The sequence below is a fragment of the Bos javanicus genome, chromosome 5 (assembly GCF_032452875.1).
Source record: "Bos javanicus breed banteng chromosome 5, ARS-OSU_banteng_1.0, whole genome shotgun sequence".
Classification (NCBI taxonomy): domain Eukaryota; kingdom Metazoa; phylum Chordata; class Mammalia; order Artiodactyla; family Bovidae; genus Bos; species Bos javanicus.
Genome location: NC_083872.1, coordinates 11,209,251 through 11,236,093, shown reverse-complemented (window position 1 = coordinate 11,236,093; position 26,843 = coordinate 11,209,251). Strand labels below are relative to the sequence as shown.

Genomic DNA, 26,843 nt, shown 5'->3' with positions numbered 1-26,843 from the left:
CTCCTTCAAGACATTGAAAATATTAAAATCACTGAGTGCAGCCTTTCCTGAGGAACCACAGACTACTCAGACTACACTGGAACATAATGTGGTGATGGGACTTCCTAGGTGGTAATCAAACTGAGAGAGCTCTAATGCTCTCTGTTCTTACATCTTGTCATTTAAGCATTTTCCACAGATAACCTCTCAAGAGTTCTACAAATTATGCATGATTCTTTGCACACTTGCAATTTTCCTTCTGCAAAAAATTTTAATCTGCTAGAAACCCAAGTCAGTCTAACTATAAATAGCTGGAGACCTAGCTTGGGATGTAGAAATAAGCTGATTATTTGGGCCAATTTACTAGGAAAAAGCATTGTAAAATACAGTCATTTATGTATTATACTGCTTTTTCTTCCTTCATGGATCACAGTAATTTATCTGTTTAAAATATTCATATTTTGTTTTCCTGAACATAGTTTTTATTTCCAGACCGATTACTTTTTCTAACATTTTTAAAAGACATTTTAAAAAGAAATTAATCACACCTCACCACAGGACTAGGTAGCTGAGAGATTAAGCATACTGTCAGAATGCACGCATTCAGATCATGACCCTGATGCTAGCTGGACAAGTTACTTTATCTCTCTTTTTCCTGGACTCCTCTTCTTTAAAACAGGAGTAATGCCAAGCTCATAAAGTTATCAGGAAGTTTTAAAAAAATTATCCATGAATGGAGTGTCTTAAAAATTATACGGTAAGCTGTCAGTAAATGTTTCTGGTACAGTTGAACCTTGAACAATACAGGTTTGAACAACAAGGGTCCACTTACATGTAGATTTTTTTCAGTAAATATGTTGGAAAATTTTTTGAAGATTTATAGCAATTTGAAAAACTCGCAGATGAACCATACTACTTAGAAATATCAAAAAAGTTAAGAAAAAGTGATGTCATGAATACATATGTGGAGATACTAGTTTGTCTTTATATAGGCATAAAGTAAGTGATATTTAATATAAAATTAATAATGTGGTAGTTTCCCTACTGTTTCCTAACTTAGAATTACATTACTTTACAGTATACCTCTTTCTCTGGTACTTAGAGAAACTGGGTATCAGCCTATCATCACAGGGAAGTGATTTTTTTTTTAAGTTAGCAATGTTTCCAATATTATAGTATGAATATGACTATAAGGCCATGCCATATGCCATAAAAACTGTATATTTCATTCATTAGTGTATAGCCCAGGCTATCATGAAGCAATTGTATTGTTGCTTCTTTGCTATGAATGTGTGAATCATTACATCTGTAACTAAATATGAATTTCTTTTTCACATTATCTTTTCATTTTTGATGTCTAGTGTTGTAATATGTAGTACATCTGCAGTATTTTGTATCATATAAGACAATATTGATGCAGGTACTGATAGACAATTCATCTTATAAACAGACATAAACTTACAATATGGATAAATGTAATTCAGGTAAATACAGTTCTTTCTCTAGCCTACTTTCAACAACAGGCTATTAGTTAAATTCATGGGAGAGCCAAAAGTTATAAGCAAATTTTCAACTGTCTGGGGGCTGATGTCCTTAAACCCTGCATTGGGTCAACTGTATTATTATTAAAGTTATAGTATAAATTAATAAAGGACACCACAATAGACTATTCACTGGATCCAATTCATTAATATTACAGATATTTCTATGTTTCAATCTTTTTAAGTTAGTTTTTTATAAAGACAGAAAACATCATTGTCTTTTGCCCCAAATAGTGACATTCATAAAGGATACTTAAGAGTTTATAAATCAAGTGCTCCTGTCAAATCGTCAACAACAATCATCCTTAGCACACCAGCATAAGTAAGAACCAAATTCAGTACTCAGATTACCGTATGTGGACGATTATAGATGAGAACTTTATCTGGCTTGTGTTGTCCTATTCTCAGTGCCTCTTCTACGAGTGGTACGTACTCTACCTTCCTTCCAGGTTCAATGCCAAATGATGCTGTAATAACCAGCTTGGGCTACAATGAAAAACAAACGACAAAGCTGAACCATCCTAGTTAAGGTAATCACAATATTTCAGATGTAGGCTGACAATTTAACATTTCTAAAGAAATGTTTGAACGATTCTGTTCTCTCTTGAATAAATGGCCTGAAAACCAAGAAACTAGTTTTAAATGGTATAGCCCTAACCACTTCCACATAAATCTCCCTTACCTGTTCAGAATTCCACATTCAATGATGCTTTTGGCCAACAAACAGGAGCTGTTAAAAAAATACTTCCCAAAGAATTCATTAAGCCAGGTAGATGTAAATTTGCCATGAACCAGTGAAATGGAAGCTTAGAGTCCCCTCACTTGCATACGCCCACATAACAGCTGGTTGTTACTGAAGTTGTAGCATTTCTTAGAGGGGAGAGACCCACCCTGACTGCTATCAATAAGCATTTCTAAGGTTTTTCATGTAAGCGTCTTTGTTTAAACACCTAAAGTGACCTCAGAAGGAAGAGACTGGAATCTCTAATACTTTTTTATGATTCTTTCTCATTTCAAATGCATACTCATTTTCACAAAATATTATATTGCAAATTTGTCCTGTGTTTCTTAAAAGGGCCTTCAAATGATTTAAGTTTCAAGTCCCACAGAGTCTGAGTCTGCTTTTGTCATTAAGACACACTTGGCACTTTCTTTGCCCGACAATTGGCCAGTCATTCTTCAAGATATGTGCAGGTGTAGCCGAAAGAGTCAAGGTGAGTCTTCCCTCCTTGGTAGATTCTGAGCAGGCCTCAGATATCCATGTAGAGTCAAGGTGCTCCTTCGTTCCCATCTCTGCACAGGGAGCTCTCCACGGACAAGTCTGGGCCCCAGTACCTCCCTGTCTCCTATGCCTGGTACAACGCTTGTCGTAACATAAGCTCTCAACAAAATACTTGTGGCATGGAACCAAAATTCTCAGTAATTTACAAAACAAACATGCCTTTGTTCTTTTAAGTACACTGCTTCTTCACAGAGAAATCCAAAGCAAAGGAGACAGATAAATTATTCAGGAGACAGAAAAATCAATCCCAGAAGGTGCATCCATTCCTGAATTTTGATTTCTGGTTACAATATGCTTCCTCTAGGGAAGGTTTATATTGTGCCAAATATATGCATATATAGCACTTTCCAGTTTTCAGTATCATTCAATATTCGCGGAACTGAGGCCCAGTGCCCGCGGCATAGTGAGCCCCAGCTTCTAAGTGGTGGAATCAGAAAGAGGGCCAGTTCTGACAGATTTCAAAACATTTCTCTTTCCACTATTTTAAGCTGCCTTTTAAAAGCAAAAAAAGAAAAAATTAAAAAGTAAATCATGTATCCTTTTATTATATTTTTAAAGGTCAGACGTTTGAATATAATTCACATATTAACGTCTGTAATATGTACAAAAATAACTCTAGATAACACTCCCTACAATTAGAATTCTGAATAAATGAAAGTTACACATCAAATTAAAAACATGTATAGAATATATCAAAAGTTGAATAAGTTAATAAAGTCAAAATTAGATTCTTCCTCTAGAAAATCATTCTTTTGCATTTCTATTAACAGCCTTTTATTGCAGGTTTTATTCCATCTCAATCAGAATACATTTTTCCCATCTTCATCTATTAAAATAAAACTCTTCTCAAGCTATTTAGTTGAAAATCATGACATCAAAATCATTCCTGGTTTCAAATATTAACTATTTTCAAATATCTCAGGTATGTATTGCTGTCTCCATCTTCTCATCATCAATTTGACCTGCTCAAAAGTCTTGCCCGTAAGAACACACACTTATTGCCTAAACTCCTTAACAAGATTAGGGTACGTATGTGTGTGTGTGTTGTTATGAATGAAAAATGCCAGTGATGCAGCATAAGTTTTACAAATTCTTATTATGTGTGTGTGTGTATATATGTTTTTTTCCCCATGTCATATAAAAGCTTTTTATAAAAAACAATGTGTCTCATGTGTTAGTTGCACAGCTGTGTCTGACTCTTTTGATCCCATGATCTGTAACCTGCCAGCCTCCTCTGTCCATGGAATTCTCCAGGCAAGAATATTGGAAAGGGTAGCCATTCCATTCTCCAGGAGATCTTTCCAACCCAAATGCCCAAATGCTGTTTAAGAATTTCTGTAGCTAAAAAACTAGAGAAGTCTCCAACTGCCCACTGATTTGCAGATCAGTGACACATTTCCCCCTAGACTTCCCTTCAAAGGACTAAAGGAAGTGAAAGTTAATTTGCTCAGTTGTGTCCAACTCTTTGTGACCCCATGGACTGTAGCCTACCAAGATCCTCCATCCATGGGATTTCCCAGGCAAGAGTACTAGAGTGGGTTCCCATTTCCTTCTCCAGGGGATCTTCCCAACCCAGGGATTGAACCTGGGTCTCCCACATTGTAGGCAGATGCCTTACCATCTGCACCACCAGGGAAGTCAAAGGACTAACTCAACATGTTTTTAAAAGGAGAGAGGGAAAAAAAAGAACCAGCCAATTTGTGTGCAAACCAGCTTCCTAGTTCTAATAACTAATCTATTTATTACAAGATGAAGTCACATATGTAAAACCTCACTCCCTGCCTAGCACTCAGGGGACCCTCAGTATATACTAGTTCCCTTTTTGTTAAGAATGTCTCATCCTGGGCTTGCAAAACTCTCTGGATCAATCATCTCCTACTCCCATAATGACAGTCCTTCTTTAACCTTCCCACTGCTATTCCTCTCTTGCACATCGCTCACTGGCCACTGATTCACAAAGAGACCAGCGACCGAAGGTTCTCACTCCCGCCTTTCTCCCATTCACACCATATTGCCAGACTTGCCTCCTCTTAACATTGCTCAAAACGTGAGGGTCACCTGCTCAAAAACTTGACTGGTCGGCATCTACAGGATGCAACTCAGACAAAAACTGCCTTTGCAAGCTCACCTTCTCTTCCTCTTCAATCACATTGATCTATTTGCTGTCCTTCAAAAGGGTTTTACCCTTTCCTGCCTCTAGTGCTAGCCTCTAATTCTTTTTCTCACCTTTTGGATCCGACTACATCATTCTTTTCAACTAGCTGAATCATAACCAAGATATTATATAACTCAAATCTCACCTCTTTCAGGAAGCCTTCTTCAGCCACCCCAACCAAGAGATATCATTCCTGTCTCTAAATCAGGGGTCTGAAAACTATGATTCAGAGCCCAATCCTGCCCAAATTACATTCTGTAAAGTGTTGTTGGGACACTGCATGCCCTTCGCTTCTGTAGTGCTTAAGTGCTACAACACAGCTCCGTAGTTTCAACAGAAGCTCACATGTGACCCACAATGCCTAAAATACTTACTACCCGGTAACTTACAGAAAAAAGTTTGCTAATCCCTGCTCTAAATTCATAGAATAATAACAGCTAATCTTTTTTTAATGGGTACTATATCCCAGACACTATGTTAAGTGTTTTAAATTCAATATCTCAATGATATTTCACAACAGCCTTTCAAGTTTGTGATGTCAGTACCCCATCTAAATGTATAACTTCACCCGTCCCTGACACTCCCTCTTAACCACTATGCTATATACCACCATTCGTGGAAATATACAGGTTATAAAACTAGTCATGTGCCCCATCCATGCGATAAGCATCATTTATTAACCAGTTCCAAGGAGAGTACCAGACATAGAGTGGAAGCTTAATAAATACATGCTGAATGAGTATATTAGTTATTATCTTTCTTAAAGTTCTTATACATCCAAATGTAAATGGCAAGTTAATTTGAAAGACTTGCACCTTACATGTCATACTCTTCACAGTATTTAGAGTGATATCTTTCACATAGGACCTACTCACAAATAAAATTTTGGTTAATAGTGTATGCCAAGTAAAAAGTCAACTTTATCTCATTTGATAAGAGGATCTAGTAAACACAATCACTCTTGCATGGTTCATTTGCAGATGAACACAGCTGTACTATATGTGGTTATTGCTTGATTTCTCCAAACAAAGCACTTACCTTTGCATGATCAATGCGAGTGCTTAGTTCTTTGGATGCAAATCCCCCAAATATGAGACTGTGGATGGCTCCTATCCTGGCACACGCCAGCATGGCGTACATCGCCTGTGGGATCATGGGCATGTAGATAACCACGGTGTCACCCTTCCTGACACCATGCTTGACCAAAACACCAGCCAGCTTAGAGACCTGTAACAGCATCACCAGATCAGCAAAGTGTTCTCTGTATTAATTCACTAAACTTGTAAGGTATAGGAGTAACCCTACCTCACCCCATTGGCAGTGGATTATAGAAGCCTGAGTAATACATATTGATGATGATGATAAGTGTTTAGATGGTGACAATAACAGACATTTGGACTATTGTAATAGACTACAGGGCTTTCCTGATAGTTCAGTTGGTAAAGAATCTGCCTGCCATGCAGGAGACTCCAGTTCGATTCCTGGGTCAGGAAGATCCCACCCACTCCAGTATTCTTGGGCTTCCCTTGTGGCTCAGCTGGTAAAGAATCTGCCTGCAATGCAGGGTACCTGGGTTCGATCCCTGGGTTGGGACGATCCCCTGGAGAAGGCAATGACTACCCACCCCAGTATTCTGGCCTGGAGAATTCCATGGACTGTATAGTCAATGGGGTCAGAGAGTCGGACACGGCTGAGCGACTTTCACTTTACTTCACTTGACTACAAGCCGATTTACTATTATTATGCCACGTGAATTTCATGGCTTAAATTTGCTTAATTATTCACTCAACAATATTTTTACTGAAAAACTATCATATGCCATTGTGTTTAAGGTTGGGAAAACAACACCAAAAAAAACAAAGACACAGGCTTTTCCCTGTGGAGCTTGTATGTTAAAGGGTAATCTGTCAAGTGAACAGATAAATAAACGAGTCTCAAATTCAGATATATGTTGGGCTAATTGTTGAAGGAAACAAGCATGGATTAACAGGGAAAACATATCATCAAACATTTACAAAGTAAATAAGACAGATTCTATTATTATTATCATTCCTATTTTAAAGAAAAGGCAACTGACACTCAGAAATAATAAATAGCTAACCTTAGGTGTAACCAGGATCCATTACAGGCCTTTTGACCTCATATTCTTGGTTCTTTCTGTTGCCCTAAAACCAAGTATTTTTTCTTTGCTGTTTTTAATACTAATTATCTATATAAAGTGACTGCCCTCTATATTAAGAGCATACATTCAAACTTTTTTTTTTACTTCTAACATGCATTTAGGAATCAAACAAATATTTTTCATCTTAACATGTATTTCTAGTAATAAAGACAAAAATGGGTTTTTCCTGGTGGCTCAGCTGGTAAAGAGCCCATCAGCCAATGCAGGAAACACAAAGAGACACAGGTTCGATCCCCGGGTAGGGAAGATCCCCTGGAGAAGAAAATGGCAACCCACTCCTGAATTCTTGCCTGGAAAATTCCATGGACAGAGGTGGCTGGCAGGCTAAAGTTCATGAGGTCGCAAAGAGTTGGACACGACGGAGCACACACGCAAGTCCAAGTTCAAAGATAAAATAGATCATAAGCCTACACATGACATAGTTTGTTGCAAGAAACCTTTCCACTGCATCAGACTGCAGGAAGTATGCACAGATTTAAGTGAACAAGAACTTCAACATTCTTTCATCTAAAAAATATATATTGAGTTTCCATACATCACACACATTGTTTTCTGACACATCAGTAAACAAACAAGACAGAGATCTCTACCCCCAGAGTACTCATGCTTGTTTTAACAGAGGGTATGAAATGAACATAATAATCATATATTACGTTAAAAGGTACTGAGTGCCATTTGATGGGGGGAGTAGAGCAAACCAGAGGGGACTGGGATACAGGGGATATAATTCTCAACGGGACCATCAGGACAGACCTAAGAAAGCAACCCTTGAGCAACAACACGCAGGAGGTCAAGAATAAGTAGCTGTCTGTGAGTATACTATTTCAGGCAGACAGGACACCAGTACGGTGGTGTAAATGGGATCATATGTGATGTGACTGTGGAACAGAAAGATCAAATGAGAAAGTAGTCACGTATCAGGTCAGAGCACTTAAGGGGTGGAAGGGATCCGCTGGGCAAATGGAAGGACTATGCTTGCCTTTAAATGTGATGTTTAAAAGAGTGAACAGAGGAGGCCTGGGAGAAGGAATTAGGCCACACCGCTATTAGTGGTTCCTTTCATTTCACTCTGCCTCTCCTACTTTTTGAACAAGTTCAAAGGATTCAGAATCCTGATCATTCTTCCTTTTTCTCTCTATTCACTTCCTCTGTGCAGATGGCAAAAGATGTGGTCAAGGTCAAGGGCTCTGGGGAAATACAGAAAGTAACAACAACTATCTCAGTGTTTCATCCTGCCCTGTATTGCAAACTCTAATTTTGTGCTATTTTTTTAAGAACCCCAAGTTGCCCAGTAGGAAGTTATAAGAAAAATAAATCAAAGTAACATCAACCATGAACTTAAATTCCTAATGGAGTTTAAGAACCAAGATAACACCAAAAGTTATATCCAAACATCTCACTGTAAACTCTGCAGAAAGTAGCCACGCTCTGGGGTTGCATTACTGGGTGTTCCATTTAAGGTGGAGCACTGGGAGAGACCAACGAGAAGAGTTTGTCCTATTCACAGCTATAGTCTTGGCATCTTAAATAGTGTTGAATAAAAAGAATTTTCAACCAAAACCCAATCCAGCAGTGATTCAGTAACTTTAAAATCCAGTCTCACTTCACAATGTTGCTGGAAGATGTCTAAAATTTGTCTGTCCTCTTAAAGAAATGAAAATCACTAAATTCAGCTCTTTAAAAAAAAAAGAAGAAAAGATCTCACAATGGCTAAATGTAGCCCCAAGATGTATTTAAGGTGAGGTCATGTCACACCTAAAAAAGACAAAGAGCCAACATATTAAAATCAGAAGATTTCATATGCAAATTCAGATTTCTAGGTTCTCTTAAAAAACTGGAAGGTCTAGTCACAGTGGCTTTGTGTTCTTGAATGACAACAATCAACTGAACCCAAAGATCAGCTGCTGGGTTTGCCATGAACTTGCCATTCCCTAGGGCTATTCATAACAGAGCTTGCATTGTTCTTTCCTTCTCAGTTTAAAATATATTCTTCTGCATCCTGTTTATTTTGTCATGTGCTTACACCACAGTTCCATAATTAAAGAGATGTGAGTTTTGTTGTTGCTTAGTCACTAAGGCATGTCTGATGCTTTGCAACCCCCGGGCACTGTAGTCTGCCAGGCTCCTCCGTCCATGGGATTTCCCAGGCAAGAATACTGGAGTGGGTTGTCACTTCCTTCTCCAGGGGATCTTCCCCAACCTAGGAATTGTACCCATGTATCCTGCAGTGGCAAGCAGATTCTTTACCATTGGGTCACCACAGAAGCCCACAGAGATGTGATAACTGATGGATAACTGATTTTTCTCCCATCCATTTCTCCCATCCATACTACCTGCCGGGCTTCTGCAGGCATCTGAGTTGTTAACCACGGCCCTGGAAGACTCTCGTCAAATTAAGCTGCACTGTGTCTGTGTCACCACTAGATGGTGCACATTTGGCCTTGTTACCCTCCCTCCAGGCAGCTACTCCTCTGTTTAGATGCTATACTAATCACGCTTGAGTCGCTAGGAAGACCCACGTTTTATATGATCAATAGGGAAAATACCTTTTTTAGTACTTTTTGGGACTAAATGTTACTCCAGCAAAATTTCCCACCGTTACTTGTAAATTATAAAATAAATATAATTAATATTTTTTATAAATTTGAAAATGAATGGGGAAATAGGTTTCAAGACTTTTAATAAATACACTCATGAAAAATAAAATATTAGCTCATAAAAAATGGGATTTATTAATATGAAAGCATTTGTGAATGTTTCATTAAAAAATATTCCCTCAACACAAATATGAACATTAGTCAAAACTGATCAAAGATTATGTTCCACAGAGTAAACAGCACTTGCTTCGCAAACCACCAGTGTGTCCATCTAAGGAAAATCACTGTTTGTAAGACAATGAGAGCATTGTTGTCCAAATTATAGTAAAAAGATAACAATCAGAGGCAACCTTAGGGCCATGTCAAAGAAAATTATATGAAAGAGAAGACAAGAGAAAGCATATTTCTAAATAGCAATGATGTTACTCTGCAAACCCTGCTTGAATCAATATCAGAAAATGGAAGTAGCTTAAAAATAAATTATAGGGGCTTCCCTGGTGGCTCAGTGGTGAATCTGCCTGCCAATACAGGAGACATGGGTTCGACCCTGATCTGGGAAGATCCAACATGCTGCAGAGCAACTAAGCCCGTGCACCCCAACTACTGATTCTGTGCTCTAGAGCCCGGGGACCGCAACCACCGAAGCCGGCGTGCCCCGAGCCTGTGCTCTGCAAGGGAAGCCACTGCAAGGGAAGCCTGTGGACCACAGCTCAGGAGAAGTCTCAGCTAGAGAAAAGCCCACGCACCAACAAAGACCACGCACAACCAAATGAATACATACAAGTATTATTTAAAAAGCATCTCTTTACCAAAAAAAAATTAATTATAATATCTGAGGAAACAGTTTACTAAAGTTGGATATGAATGACCTGCTCTTCAGACTATACTTAATTTCCCATAGAAAGAGTTAAGTACCTAAAGTACCTATATTTTACTTTTAAACATATAAATTAATCACATATTTTGTACCCACACATCATACAGACATGGTTTTGCTTTTTCTTTACTTGTACATACATAGAGAGCCACCAAGAAGGTAAAAATTTATCTCTAATGAATTGTTTCTTCTTTTGGTCATGCACCAACCATGCATCCAGGTAAATAAGTATCTGTGAAAAGAATAAATTATATCAAAACTGCTTAAGATGTGACATAATACTAAAATTATTTGAAAAGAACCTTTCAGGAATGCAAATATTTTCATCTAACATAAGAAGTTTCTACAAATGTAACTTTTTAAGACAGTGACTACTTATTGGATATGACATTGAGATAATTTTCTGTTAAATATGATGCTATATTAAGTCCATTCAATTGTAAGCTATGCTTTTCAATAGAAAGAAGGTAGAGGTGATGTGATGTTAATTAAAAGAGAAATCAACCTTTCCTCAAAAGATAAAACTATACCATTTATATTCAAGAGTAAAATGTATTATTACTATCTAAAACAAATAATATGTGTTCATATTTTAAAATGGAATTCTATTGAGTTTTAGAAAAGAATATAAAGTAGTATCTTATGTTCAAAACAGTTATCTGATAATGAACTAGAAAATATATACTAACACATTTCTTCCCAAATAGTTTTCCCCAAATGAAGGAATTAATATCATTCCTGAGAGTAATCATTTTTCTCATTCCCAACTTTCTTCACAAGTGGGTTTCAATCATTATTTGGTCATTTTAAGGCTGTGTATTTGCAAGCAGAATGAAATGGAGAATTGTTTAATCTATTTAGTTCAGGCTCAAAATAACCACAATTTCAATAATCTGTGTACTTTCAAGACTAATGTGATTTTCAGACTGTATTTCACAGAAAATTAGTTCAATCCTACCCTTTTCTATGCATGTTGCTCAGAGACTTGATAAGGAATATGTTCTCCATTTCTTTAATGTTGATATGCTGTGATTTACAAGCAGATCATCAAAATTTATCACATCTTAAAAAGGACATCTTGTTCATTTTAAAATAGTACTCCTATTTAAGTCAGGCCATTGTTGACAGAGAAAATAATCCTCCATAAAGGAGAAGTCCAAGGTCTAAAAGAATAGAAAATGTAATTGACGCCTATCATTTACTCATGACATGACTACTGTATGTATAATTAAAAGGAAAGAAACTATATAGAAAAGAATAATTAAGGATTGCTTCCACTTTTTACCATCTTAACATCTTTTCACTCAGGGCATTAATGGTTGAGTAATAATGACTTCCTCCTGCTTTTACTCACTTGATAATTTCTGCCAAAATTCCTAATCCTCAGGAAATTTGCTATTTTGATTAGGCATTTGTCTGAGAAAGTAAAGCAGTTCAGAATAGACAAGCAAGAATTCAGGGTGAAGAATGTTGTGAGATGACTTGGAAAGATATAGAGATTCAGTACCATGTATCTTTTAGAACCTTGCTAAGCTTTGTTAAGTTAGATTTATATTCAGGTTAAGATCTCTGTAGAAGTAGGCACTTTCCTTATCCTTACAATGCAATTATTTTTGCAAGATGTAGGGCTGTGACAGCGGTGATAAAAGTAAATGACATGATTTGAGAAATACTTTGTGTAGACCATATAGGAAATGATGGTTGAAGGATGCAAGAAGTAATGGTAGGAAAGAAAGAACGGGTTCAGGTTTGGGTTCCAAGAACTGGTTGGCAAATGCTTTCATCCACAAAAATCAGTTGCCAGGCTTGAATCAAAGTTCCCTGTTAAGCTTGAGGCATAGAAATGGGACAGTCAAAGGTTTAAAATAGGCTTTGGAGGGCAGAAGACAAAACTTATCAAAGAAATGCTAAAGGAAAAAAGATACAGGACTGAAATCCCAATGGATACTGGGGATGATGGATTTGTAGTAAACCCCTATTTGCAGTTAGGACATTTTTCTTCAATTTTTCAAGTGAGGTGGGCTTCCCAGGTGGCGCCAGTGGGAAAGAACCTGCCTGCCAATGCAGGAGACATAAGAGATGTGGGTTCAATCTCTGGGTCAGGAAGATTCTCTGCAGAAGGGAATGGCTACCCACTCCAGTATTCTGCCTGGAGAATCCCATGGACAGAGGAGCCTGGCGGGCTACAGTCCATGGGGTTGCACAGAGTCAGACACGACTGAAGTGACTTAGCACAACAGCATGCATTCAACACATTAAGATACAGAAATGGAGATGGCAAAAAACTAGGCTAATCAAGGTCTGCAGTTCCATCATGGAGGTGAGATGGAACAACAACAGGGTAGACAGGTGAGGACATTAGCGAGAGGGCTGCGTTGTTAAAGAGTCTAAGCAGGGTAGCTGAGAAAGAAAAACAGAAGAACCCTTAGGTGGTGACTACACACAGAACCATTTAAAACTATGATATTAAAACTTTGAGACATTTGTCTGCCATCTTCTCGGTCAGCCAGCTTTTTAAATAAAGTCATATTCTTTGTCCAACAACAAGAAAAAAATGATACTCTGTCTAAAATGCAGACTGTGTGTAAACGTGGTTTTGCTGCATTATCTACCAGAGGTTTAAAACAGACACTATGAAAGTTATAAACCCCAATTTACATGTGATCTTGACCCTTTCCCCACCTTCCATCTACCAAAAAGCCAAACTCCAGGGTCCCCTCCTGGATCCATTTCCAGCTGATCCTCACAACATCCTCCTTTTGTCCCTGGGACATCATACCATGTCCCCTTTCCTGCCACTGTTTACCCTCTCAGTTTATCCCACCTTAGGCAAACGTCCTTCTTACAGACCACCTCCACTTGTCTTCTTCACAGTAACATCCACCTCTGTAACTCTTTAAACTGCCCAGAAAGACTTCTCAGAACTAACTCATTGTTCTCTATCTCTACACTCTTCTCTAATTGCACGTGTTTTTTCTCTAGCACCAATATTTCCAATAAATTCTCATTCATTTTATTTTCCTCCCTTAATCCCTGAATTACAAGTATTGCAAGCATATTGACTGTATTATTTGTCACTGCTAATGTACTAAATTATGCACTAAATTATGTCCAGCTAAATTATGTGTTAAACAGTTTGGTAGCCAGCCTGGAACCCAAGCACCATTCAGAGACACATGGAGAAATATTATACAGATTCCAATTAAAGACTTCTCAAATGAATTTTTAAACCATAGCTCAAGTCAAAGTTGATTACTTTCTGTATGCTTTCTAGAGCGTTTCTAAGGGAAATATTCCAAGTCCTAAAGCAAGTTTTATTACATTTTTTTACAATATAACCCACCTGGACTACAATGAAACAGAATTCAACTATTGGAGAAGTCATTCTTCATAATTTTGCACTCTCATAGCTTTACAAAGATATTCTAGAAAAACTACAGTATAATGTAGTTAATGTACACATTTTTCCAAATGTATTATATGTTTAAAAGGTACAGAATCTACTATGCTCTATTAATAAAGAACATTCAATTAAATATAAACTCATATAAGTCATCTGGATATGGCTATATTCTTCAATGAACATAAAGACCATGATAAAAAATCACTGCCTTACATATTTGTGTATATAGTAGTAAACAAGCAAAATGTAAAATGAAATCAATATTTACAAAGAAATTACAGTGTGACTGCTATAAACACCATGTTAAAAGACCAATGGAAAATATTTTAAGTAGCACTAAGTGAATTAAAACTATATTCCTTTTTCTCAGTCTAATAAATTGTTTACTGTTGTGTTTCTCAACCTGGGGTCTGTGGAGACATTCTCATGGTCATCCATGAATTCTCTATGAGAATTTTTAAACCTGGTGTTTTGATTTTGATGACAATTTTTTAAAAATTAATCATGTAAAGCATATTCTGGATTTATGAGCACTCATGCAGTTTCACTGTATTTATTTGTAATTTTTTTTATAATTAATGCATATTAAATAAAAGCCAGGTGATGTAATGATTTTTTATAACAAAACTGTAAAATAAAAGGCTTTATGAAAGTTTAAGCACTACTATGCGACTTCACTTTCTTTCTTTCTATAGTTCCTTTTGGAGAAGGAAATGGCAGCCCACTCCAGTGTTCTTGCCTGGAGAGTCCCATGGACAGGGGGGCCTGGTGGGCTGCAGTCTGTGGGGTTGCAAAGAGTCAGACACGACTAAGCAACTAACACACACACACACACACACACACACACACACACACACGTGACAGAAGAATTGAGGCATCACAGAGAACGGGTTGCCAAAACTCAAAGGACCCAGGGCTGCAGCACTCAAACCATAAGCACCTTGCAGTTAGATGTTCAGGTCTACCTCAACATTACTCACTATATGAAATTAATTTTGTCCATCTGAGCTTGGTTGAACTTGTAGATTTGTTTTTATCCTGGCTTATAAATCATAGATGGCTTTATGTATCTATTGAGCTATAAAGAAAAGACATTAAAACCTAGTTTTAATTGCACATTAAAAAACAATTTGTGTCAATACAAAAAGTATGTAAGAATGCTTTTCCTTTATGAAGTATTCATATGTCTCCATTTTTAAGAGGAAAAAAATTGCTTCATTGATCTTTTTTCTCATAAAGAAAGACAAATATAAAAGCAGCAAGAGATGGCAAGAGATGTCAACAGGAACCTTGCATCATTTAGATCGATTCTACACTGATTATTTAATCAAAGCTTTAATTAAACAAACACCCTCAGCATTTTTATAGACAGTACATAAACATGACAACTACTCCGGGTACACCAATCATACTTTCCAGAATTTGCCTGTGTTCCTGTTAACCTTTATGATTTCATTGGTCAGTACAATCTAGAAGTCAATGAATATATACAAATGGCTCACAGAGAAGTTGCTAAATATCCCAGGAGTTGTACAAGGACACAAGATCATTGCAATAGTTGGGTCTGTTCCCAATAGCATTAATATCACTCACCAAAAAGAGGCACACATTATTTTTAAAAAATGAAAAATTCACAAAGATAATGCACACACTAGTAGGTAATAAGGGCTTCCCAGTGGCTCAGTGTTAAAGAATCTGCCTGCCAATGCAGGAGACACAAGGGCACAGGTTTAACCCCTGAGTCAGGAAGTTCCCCTGAAGAAGGAAATAGCAACCCACTCCAGTATTCTTACCTGGAAAATTCTACGGACAGAGGAGCTAGGTGGGCTACAATTCAGGGGGTCACAAAGAGTCAGATGCAACTGAGCAAGCATGCATGCAGAGTAGCTAATAAAGCAATGTAGATCATCACAAATGCCAAGAATATATCATAAATACCCATAGATAAAATTTCCCATAAAAACTATATATGATATCAGATCAGATCAGATCAGTTGCTCAGTTGTGTCCGACTCTTTGAGACCCCATGAATCGTAGCACGCCAGGCCTCCCTATCCATCACCTAAAGTTAACATAATTCAGCTTTATAATGAAAACAAAATTATCTTCAATCAAGTATAGCATGAAAAAATGAACAATCAATTCCCCCACGATCTCCAGTCTTCACAATAACTCTACTGAATGCAACATGCATTGATTTATTAACATTTATTTTACTTAACTAGTACAAATGTCAAAACTATGAGTATAAAACTGTCAAATGAATTAAACTAAAGTTAATAGCATCATTTCCCATGTGTAGATCTTTACTGATTTCAAAAAGCCTAACAAAATATTTCACACACTTGAAATATGATTCTATCCTCATATCTCTATTTGCATCACTTAAGCCAATCAATGTCTTCCATTATATTAATTAGCTTTATCCTCAACTTGCTTTGAAAATTCTATCAAGTCAAATAATTTTTTAGCTTCAAACATTTATTATTAAAGGTCAGAAGCTGAAAGCTGATGACACGCTCAGCTGTCCTAAAGTCGCTGACAGTACAGCGAGTGCAGGTAGTGGTCAACAGAAGAATAACTGTTACCAGTTCCTCGCACTTCCACGTGGAGGAGCACAGTTTCTCTTTCTACTCAGTACCTTCTTGACTTTAGTAACTGTCTCTCTCGTGTTCTTCAGCCATCTTTCTACTTGGGATCCCATGTAATTCATCTTGTTGGCCTCCCCTAGGTCAGCAAACACAGCCATTCTTGCCTTCACAGTGCACGCCATCATTAACCATGTCAGGTCCAACTCTGGCACAAATCTGCTGCAGACCAGGGACACCTGTAGGGAGGCCATCTGTGTATGGGGCACAGATTCCTCTCCATCTGTATCTCCATTCCTGCCCTGAAAACAGGTTCATCAGAACCATTTTTCTAGATTTTATATATATGCATTAATATATGGTATTTTTCTATGTTGGAGAGGATGTGGAGAAAAGAGAACCTTCTTGCACCGTTGCAGGGAATGTACATCGATACAGCCACTATGGAGAACAGGATGAAGGCTCCTTAAAAATCTAAAAATAAAACTACCATATGATCCAGCAATCCCACTACTGGGCCTACACCCTGAGAAAATCAAAATTCAAAAAGACACATATACCCCAATGTTCACTGTAGCACTATTTACAACAGCCAAGACAGGTGGCACATATTTCTTTCTTTCTTTTATGATCCAACTAATGCTTCACTTTCACAGCAAAGCCTTCTCTCAACTACTGGAGCCAGATTAGTCCCTTCTTCCTCTGTGCTATAAATGTTACATTACACACAGTTGCTTTTGTGTTCTTCTCACCAGGCAAACTAGGAGTTCCTTGAGAGTAGGAAACATTCCTTTTTCTGAGCCCTCTGCCTCATACAATAAGCATTCAATATCTGGTTGAATATGCATTTCTCGGAAGACGTCTTCCTTCTCCATCTCTCGTATGCCACCTATGGGACTTGGTTTTCAGCTATTATTTGTCTCCCTGAAGAATTATTTACTGTTCAAACAAAATGTCTATTATAACATTAACAGGTTAAAATATTTATATATCAAAATCTGGGATTTGTTGTGCACGTGCTAAGTTACTCTGCTGCTGCTGCTGCTAAGTCGCTTCAGTCGTGTCCGACTCTGTGCAACCTCATAGAGGGCAGCCCACCAGGCTCCCCCGTCCCTGGGATTCTCCAGGCAAGAACACTGGAGTGGGTTGCCATTTCCTTCTCCAATGCATGAAAGTGAAAAGTGAAAGTGAAGTCGCTCAGTCGTGTCTGACTCTTAGCGACCCCATGGACTGCAGCCCACCAGGCTCCTCTGTCCATGAGATTCTCCAGGCAAGAATACTGGAGTGGGCTGCCATGCCCTCCTCCAGGGGATTTTGCCGACTCAGGGATCAAATCCGTGTCTCCTGCATCTCCCGACCTGGCAGGCAGGTTCTTTACCACTACTGCCACCTGGGAAGCCTTTTGCCCGATATCATTTCCTCCAAATGTTGACATGGTTTCTTCCAGCCTTTATCTGAGTCCATGTCACTGGGTTATCTCTTCAGTGATGAGCAGTTTTCTCAGACAAATCTATATAAAAGAGAGGCCAGGTCACTCTAGCCTTATGCTTTTCTTCCCTTATGTCATGTTATCTTTTCACTTGTATTATCTTTTTATTCATAACCTATCTCCCCAACTAGAATGCAATTTTCCTGTAGGCAAAGACTGTATCATTCACTACTGTAATGCATGGTGTCCACAGAAGCGCCAAATACACATTAGGTATTATAAAAGTATATTTTGAACAAATAAACTTGGCTCCATCATCATTCCAGTCCAAGAAAATAAATGGAAAGCAGATCATCCACTGACCTTACCGAGTTAACTTTCAAAGAGGTCAGAGTTTAACCACCTTGTAGATAAGACAAATCATCTAACAAGAACCTACCAACGAATGATAAAAATAAATTCATTAAGCAAATGCAGGAATAAAAACTACTAGAGACCAGACTTCTACATTTCCAAAATGACCAAATTAGGTAAATGTTTTAAGCAGAGCTTTGAGATGCAGATAGAAACTTTTAGTCAAGCAAAATATTAAAATAAAGAAGATTTTTGCCCTATTAAAAAATTTAAATTTCCCAATATATAAAAAAAATTACAATGTGGAAGAGACAAGTGATATTTTTGGAAATGATTATTTCTCTTAGACAATAGTTCAATTTTTCTTTACTTTTTAATGAAAGTTACTGAATATTCTATTCATGAATTCATTCAGTATGTAATTTGAGCTTATGCTATGAGGCCTATATTAAACATTGAATCAATTCAGTTCAGTCACTCAGTCATGTCCGACTCTTTGCGACCCCATGGACTGTAGCACTCCAAGCTTCTCTGTCTATCACCAACTTCTGGAGCTTGCTCAAACTCATGTCCATCGAGTCAGTGATGCCATCCAAGCATCTCATCGTCTGTCATCCCCTTCTCCTCCAGCCTTCAATCTTTCCCAGCATCAGGGTCTTTTCCAGTGAGTCAGTTCTTTGCATCAAGTGGCCAAAGTATTGGAGTTTCAGCTTCATCATCAGTCCTTCCAATGATATATATATTGGAATATATATATTATATATATGAGTATATATAAAGTATATATTAATATATATTCTATTATATATATATTATATATATACTTATATATAATAATATATATATACTTATATATAATATCTATATATAATATAAATGATAAAGCATTGTATAAATAAAATAAATTGATAAATAAAATATAACCCTTATTCTCAAGAAGCTTTTACTATGGTCACGAGGTACATTAATAAATACGTAGGTATACCAATAGTGTAGGTACACTGCTAAGTAAAATAAAAAGCAAAAAGAAACCAGTGCTTAGAGAAAGGTACAAGTAAAGTGGTCTGGACTTCGAAGCATGGTGAGGATTTCTGGCATAGGGGGAGTGGAAAAGAAGTGAGTTTATACTGCAGACAGAAAATTGATTTCAGAAAATTAGAGAAATATAATTTCTTTAAAAACCTGGCTGAGACAATTCAAAAGGGTTGCCCATATTGTTGCTATTCTGTGTTGATGTAAAAATTATCTTTAGACATTTCTAGTGTTGAATGCATGGCTCTAACAATAGGGAAAAAAGAAGCCAGGAAATACCAAAATGTTGTTTTCTGATTTAATTTATTCCCTTCTATATTATCTATTAGATTGATCTAATACCTATTTTCTTTCTGTGGAGTACTCTCAGAATCTAACTTAAATTTCATTAAGCTGAAAAGTTACTCAAATAAAGTTCCAGCTATAATTTAGATAAAAACTTAAATCAGTAGTTCATATGTAAACATCTTCAATTTCAAATGAAATATAAGTGTTTCTGCTAAACCACATTATACAACTTTGCACTGCACAAATTAGCTCACAAAAATAACAAGGTTTCTGGGAAAATTAGATGAAGCCAGACCACTCAAAAATCAATGTAAGTAGAGCCTTTTAACATCCATGAAAGTACTAACACAGCATCATCTTCAGTAGATCATTTACAGCCTTAACACTGGGGCTCATGCTTCCTGCTTCTACTGTAAGGAATTTGCTTCCAAACTTTCTTCAAAAAAAAAAAAAAGGTTAGTCAAGATTAGTAAAGCATAGACTTTCACATTAATTATTTTTAAAACAGGCGACAATGTCCTCATCTTTAGATTTCTAAAACTATTTAATCATCATTTTTACTAAAGGACCTTCATCTTTTATTCTTAAGGTTTTCAGATATTGATAAGCTATTCTCTTCAATTGTGAGAAAATCTCTCACCAAAACTTCCTGACGTGGAAACGATCCAAAAGAGAAGTAAATGCACAAAAGACCTGACTGGGCTCTTCAGAAAAGTAGAACAATAAATGGCCCCAAAGCACAGGACAAGGAGTTAACTGCATTAGCCATTAGGGATGATGAAATTAAATCCAGACTTCTCCAGGGGTCCGGTGTTAAGAATCCGCCTTGCAATGCAGGGGACGCGGGTTCAAACCCCGGTGGGGGAACTAAGATCCCACATGCCGTGGAGCAACTAGGCCCGTGCACCACAACTGCTGAGCCCACGTGCTGCAACCACTGAGTGTGGGCAGCATAACAAAGATCCCGCGTGATGCAATGAAGTTCACTCAGACCACAACTAAGACCCGACACAGCCAAATAAATCATAAATATTTAAAATGTATTTATTGCCAGAAGGCAGTATCAGTGCACAGCTACTCAAAAGGCCCAGACTAAAAAGACTTGGCATGGGCAACATCAAGTTTTGGCAACTAGCATTCTCCTACCACCAACATTCAAAATGTTAAGTTGGTACAACCACTCTGCAAATTGTTTGACCTTATCTATGCAAGCCAAGCGGAGAAGGCAATGGCACCCCACTCCAGTACTCTTGCCTGGAAAATCCCATGGACGGAGGAGCCTGGTAGGCTGCAGTCCACGGGGTCACTAAGAGTCAGACAGGACTGAGCGACTTCACTTTCACTCTTCACTTTCATGCATTGGAGAAGGAAATGGCAACCCACTCCAGTGTTCTTGCCTGGAGAATCCCAGGGACGGGCAAGCCTGGTGGGCTGCCATCTATGGGATCGCACAGAGTCGGACACAACTGAAGCGACTTAGCAGTAGCAGCATGCAAGCCAAGCATGTGCCTGCTCCATAATCTGCCATCTTACTCCTAAGCTTGTCCCTCCAATTAATGCACACATATTGTCACCAAATTTTGCTCACAAATATATTCATATCAGCATTATTTGTAACAGCCCCAAACTAGTCATTAATCAAGTGACCCAACTACAGCCTCTTACAATTAAATGAAAGAGTCTCATAAACAAAAAGTTGGAAAAAAAAAAAGTATATTGATTTATTCCATTTCCACAAAGTTGGAGAAAGCAAGGCAACCTCATCATAGATGGTGTTTAGACGTCTGGATAACAATCACATGCGTGTTGAGAGAGAAATGACTAAAAGGAAGCATAATAAGTGCTTCTGGGAGCTGGGAATACTCTGTTTTCTGATCTGGTGACATGAGTGTGTTCTGTTTGTGAAAAACCTAACAAGTTTATACTTATGACCTGTACACTATTCTAAATGTATATCACATTTCAATAGAAGTTTAAAAACCTGCATGCTAGAAAAATACATGAACCGCTTTAAATTCAATCTCATAATAGCCTCGTTCACAATTTACCAACCATGGAAAACATAAGCTGTCTTACAGAGATATAATTTTTAGTGGTGCAGACTGTAACACAACTGAAGTATTTATTGTTTATTTAGGAAGTTTAAGAAAAGAAAACTAAGTATACCCACTGCTGTATATCTTCTCCTCAATAAGGCAACCTCTTCTGGCAGGGCTGGACTTCTGCGTGTTCCGGTTTTGGTGATTTAGGGGTTTGCTTCTGGAAATACTGATGATGTGGCAAGCAAAGAAATATGAGATGATCTTACCGTGACATGTTTCTGAGAAGACAAAACTCACATTTTGAAGAGAGCTTCCTAAAGGGGGCAGAGGTTGGAAGGAGGCCTTCTCATGGGATATAGCCCTTGATTTCAGAGTAATTTTCTCCTCTAAATTATTCAGCCTTTATAACTACAGCTCCTGCCGTAATTATATTTCAAAAGCTACCTTTAGTAAAGATAATAGACACTTTCAGTTTGAATTAAATCAGGAAAATGTAGTACACACTGGGCTTCATTTTCCCTGCATACATATATTTATGAAAATTTCTCAAATGCCCTTTAGGGGGTCATATTTTTGTTTAGTGAATACACACATAAAAATTTACAACTGTATGAATACCAAAAAAACACAAACTTAACACATGTAGAAGTAAATTTAAAATGTAATTAGATGCAGAGAAGATAAACTCATAGTAGGAATTTCTAAAAATAATAACTACATATAATATACACATACACATGCAACATAAACTCACACACACTTTTATTTCAATGAGCTTTGCTATAACTAGTAATTTGAAAAAAACGAAGAGAAGGAGAAACGCTGGGCTAGAGGAAGCACAAGCTGGAATCAAGATTGCCGGGAGAAATATCAGTCACCTCAGATATGCAGATGACACCACCCTTATGGCAGAAAGTGAAGAGGAACTAAAAAGCCTCTTGATGAAAGTGAAAGAGGAGAGTGAAAAAGTTGGCTTAAAGCTGAACATTCAGAAAACTAAGATCATGGCACCTGGTCCCATCACTTTGTGGCAAATAGATGGGGAAACAGTGGCTGACTTTATTTTGGGGGCTCCAAAGTCACTGCAGATGGTGACTGCAGCCATGAAATTAAAAGACGCTTACTCCTTGGAAGGAACGTTATGACCAACCTAGATAGCATATTCAAAAGCAGAGACATTACTTTGCCAACAAAGGTCCATCTAGTCAAGGCTATGGTTTTTCCAGTGGTCATGTATGGATGTGAGAGTTGGACTGTGAAGAAAGCTGAGAGCCGAAGAATTGATGCTTTTGAAGTGCGGTGTTGGAGAAGACTCTTGAGAGTCCCTTGGACTGCAAGGAGATCCAACCAGTCCATTCTATCTTTTTTTTTTTAATTTTATTTTATTTAACTTTACAGTATTGTATTGGTTTTGCCATATATCAAAGTTAATCTGCCACAGGTATACATGTGTTCCCCATCCTGAACCCTCCTCCCTCCTCCCTCCCCATACCATCCCTCTGGGTCGTCCCAGTGCACCAGCCCCAAGCATCCAGTATCGTGCATCGAACCTGGAAACCAGTCCATTCTAAAGGAGATCAGTCCTGGGTGTTCTTTGGAAGGACTGATGCTAAAGCTGAAACTCCAATACTTTGGCCACCTCATGCAAAGAGTTGACTCATTGGAAAAGACTCTGATGCTGGGAGGGATTGGGGGCAGGAGGAAAAGGGGACGACAGAGGATGAGATGGCTGGATGGCATCACCAACTCGATGGACAAGAGTTTGGGTGAACTCCGGGAGTTGGTGATGGACAGGGAGGCCTGGCGTGCTGCAATTCATGGGGCTGCAAAGAGTCGGACACGACTGAGCGACTGAACTGAACTGAACAATTCAAAGATAAAAAATCCCCACAATAAAGGAAGCTACAGTCACTTAGAAATTCCAAATGGTAGTTCATTCATTAATTTTTTTTGCACGTTCATGCTAAGTCACTTCAGTCATGTCCTGAAGTGACGATCCTATAGACTGGAGCCTGCCAAGCTCCTCTGTCCCTGGGATTCTCTAGGTAAGAGTACTAGGGTGGGTTGCCACGCCCTCCTCCAGGAGGTCTTCCTGACTCCGGGATCGAACCTGCATCTTTTATGTCTGCTGCATTGCAGGAAGGTTCTTAATCACTAGTGCCCACCTGGGAAGCCCATTCATTCATTCATTGCTTCAGTTCAGTTCAGTCGCTCAGTCGTGTCCAACTCTTTGCGACTCCATGAATTGCAGCACGCCAGGCCTCCCTGTTCATCACCAACACCCCGAGTTCACCCAAACTCTTGTCCATCGAGTTGGTGATGCCATCCAGCCATCTCATCCTCTGTCGTCCCCTTCTCCTCCTGCCCCCAATCCCTCCAATGTTTTTTCCAATGAGTCAACTCTTCGCATGAGGTGGCCAAAGTATTGGAGTTTCAGCTTTAGCATCAGTCCTTCCAAAGAACACCCAGGACTTATCTCCTTTAGAATGGACTGGATGGATCTCCTTGCAGTCCAAGGGACTCTCAAGAGTCTTCTCCAACACCACAGTTCAAAACCATCAATTCTTCAGCGCTCAGCTTTCATTGCTTCACCGGTCAAAAAATGTTTACCATGTGCCAGGCACTATTCTGTGAGCAAAACAAAAATGCCTTCCTCCATGGAACTGACATCCTATTTTATTTATAAAATAAAATATCAAGAGTGGTACTTAGTAATAAATAGGTAAATTTTAAAAGGAAAAAAGGAAAGCAGTAAAAAGACTCATGAAGTAGGGTGCATGGGAACCTCTGTATTTAACACGGCCAAGGAAAGTCTCACCGAGAGAGTAATATTCAGGTACCATGAATCATAAGATATCTGGAAGAAACACCATCTGAAGCAGAAGGCAGGCAAGTAGAAAGGCTCAAAGGTGGGTGTGCAGCAAGCCTGGGGAGTTGACTGCAGTAGGTGGGGGGCAGTGGGTGCTTGCTGGGGTGTGTAGTGTAGTGCAAGGGGGTGTTGGGGAGGAAGTCCCAGGACTCATATAAGACACTGACTCTTGCAAAAGCTTTCCTAAACCCTATTTGCCTCTGGCTGAGTTGGGTGCCTTACCACAAAATACTATGCTGCTAAGTCGCTTCAGTCGTGTCCGACTCTGTGCGACCCCATAGACAGCAGCCCACCAGGCTCTGCCATCCTTGGGATTCTCCAGGCAAGAACACTGGAGTGGGTTCCCATTTCCTTCTCCAGTGCATGAAAGTGAAAAGTGAAAGTGAAGTCGCTCAGTCGTGTCTGACTCTTAGCGACCCCATGGACTGCAGCCCACCAGGCTCTTCAGTCCCTGGGATTTTCCAGGCAAGAGTACTGGAGTGGGGTGCCATTGCCTTCTCTGACAAAATACTATACTACCCTACACAACCAGTCTTATGTTTCCATGATTTTTTTTAGCTCTTTAAATATAGAGAATAAGTTCATTTACCTTTATTCCTTATTCCAAGGAAGGTGTGGCATGCAAACTAAGTATGTGTTGAATGAACAAGGGATCTTGAACCAAACCATCTCTAACAAATATCTTAAACAAGCGTTTTCATTATCAGCTCCCCCCAAGAGATGACAGTTTGAGAAAAGCTCTACTTCTGAATCATTCTGTAAAATCTTCAGATCCTTCATGTCACTGAAACACTTTACCCTAAAATGTTCTGGTTCACTAATTAACAAGTATGGACTTTAGTTTTACCTAGACAGAAACTCCCAAGAAATGAGGCAGCAGAGATAAAAACAAGTAAAGTACAAAGGCTCTTCTTTTTGTTTGTTCTCAATGGCCTTACCCATTAAACCTTTCTTTGTCTGTCTTCTCTACTTAATAAAGTAAAAGCCACAGGGAACCAGGAGCAGGTAATCAAAATACAGCACAATGCCCCCCTCTTTCCTAACAGTCCTTCCTTTAGTACTTTAGAGAAGAAAACCCTGGGGAATCAGAAGCTGTCAGCAGATGAGAGAAACAGGCCTTTTAAGTACTTTGATGTCAGGCCAATCTGAAACCAATGAACCAGTACAAACCTCAAAAGGGTCTAAGAGTCCAGACTCCATATGAGAAAACCAAGAGGAGTTAGCAGAATGGCCTCTAAGCAAACTGTGTGTGTGTACTTATCAGATACACTTACTAATTAAAAACAAAACAGCAGAAAATGAGAGTAAGAACAATGTATTTAACACTTCCTAGTGTATGTTTCCAAAGTGTGTTCTCTGACTCTGATGTTTGGTCATGTATCAAATTCAACATACTGATATAGATCATATATGTTAAATACATAAGTAAGTTTCCTCATCAGGTTAGCAATTAAGATTAACCAGGATCTTAATATTGTTGTTGTTACTGTTTAGTCACTAAGTCGTGTCTGACTCTTTTCAGAGCCCACCAGGCTCCTCTGTACATGGGATTCTCCAGGCAAGAAGACTGGAGTGGGTTGACACTACCTTCCCCAGGGGATCTTCCTGACCCAGGGATTGAACCCATGTCTCATGCATTATAGGTGGATTCTTTACCACTGAGCCACCTAAGAAGCCCATCTTAATATCAACCCGTCTTAATTATGAATGAGACTATGACCATATACCCAAATCATAGGATTAAGGTTTTGAACACAGGCTATAAACCTTATCTAAAAGCTGAAAACACAAACATAAAATAAAACACAGAATATAACAGGTTATCAGATTTATGTTATCTTTTAAAACAAAACACAGCCTCAGATGAAAACCAAAATTGTTTGATAACAGACTGCCTTTCCTCCTCATACCACTGTAAACTCTGTCTCTAGATACTTCATTCTGAAAATACACAGTTCCCACGTTACAGACTCACGAAAAGTATCCAACACTGTATTTGCAACATTATTTTCTTTTTTTTCTGTAGTCAGCTGCCCAGTATTTGAACTCTCTTGTTAGACTGGAATTTCCCTAGTATGAGTCCCAGAAAGAGGCAAGGCCCTATTCCTGCTATGAAATGAAAAGACAAGACAGTTCCTCCCAGCTGCCCGGGACTGGAGGCGTGTAACCTAGTTAGCCAACCAGTGCGCTTTCTCTGGCAGTCTAGAAGTCAAGTCAGCAGCTCT

The 26,843-nt window shown here is 38.4% G+C and overlaps 1 protein-coding gene across 3 annotated transcripts in view; it reads right to left on the bottom strand.

Annotated features, from left to right (window-relative positions):
- ACSS3 (acyl-CoA synthetase short chain family member 3) overlaps positions 1-26,843 on the bottom strand; it is a 194,733-nt gene that overhangs the window by 134,429 nt on the left and 33,461 nt on the right. For 2 of the 3 annotated variants that reach the window (XM_061415642.1, XM_061415645.1), the window contains exons 3-4: positions 5,996-6,184; positions 1,872-2,006 (exon numbers count right to left, since the gene is read on the bottom strand). In XM_061415642.1, the coding sequence (XP_061271626.1) occupies positions 1,872-2,006; positions 5,996-6,184 (324 nt within the window). The remainder of the gene's footprint in view (positions 1-1,871; positions 2,007-5,995; positions 6,185-26,843) is intronic. The other variant, XM_061415644.1, reaches the window with a different exon arrangement.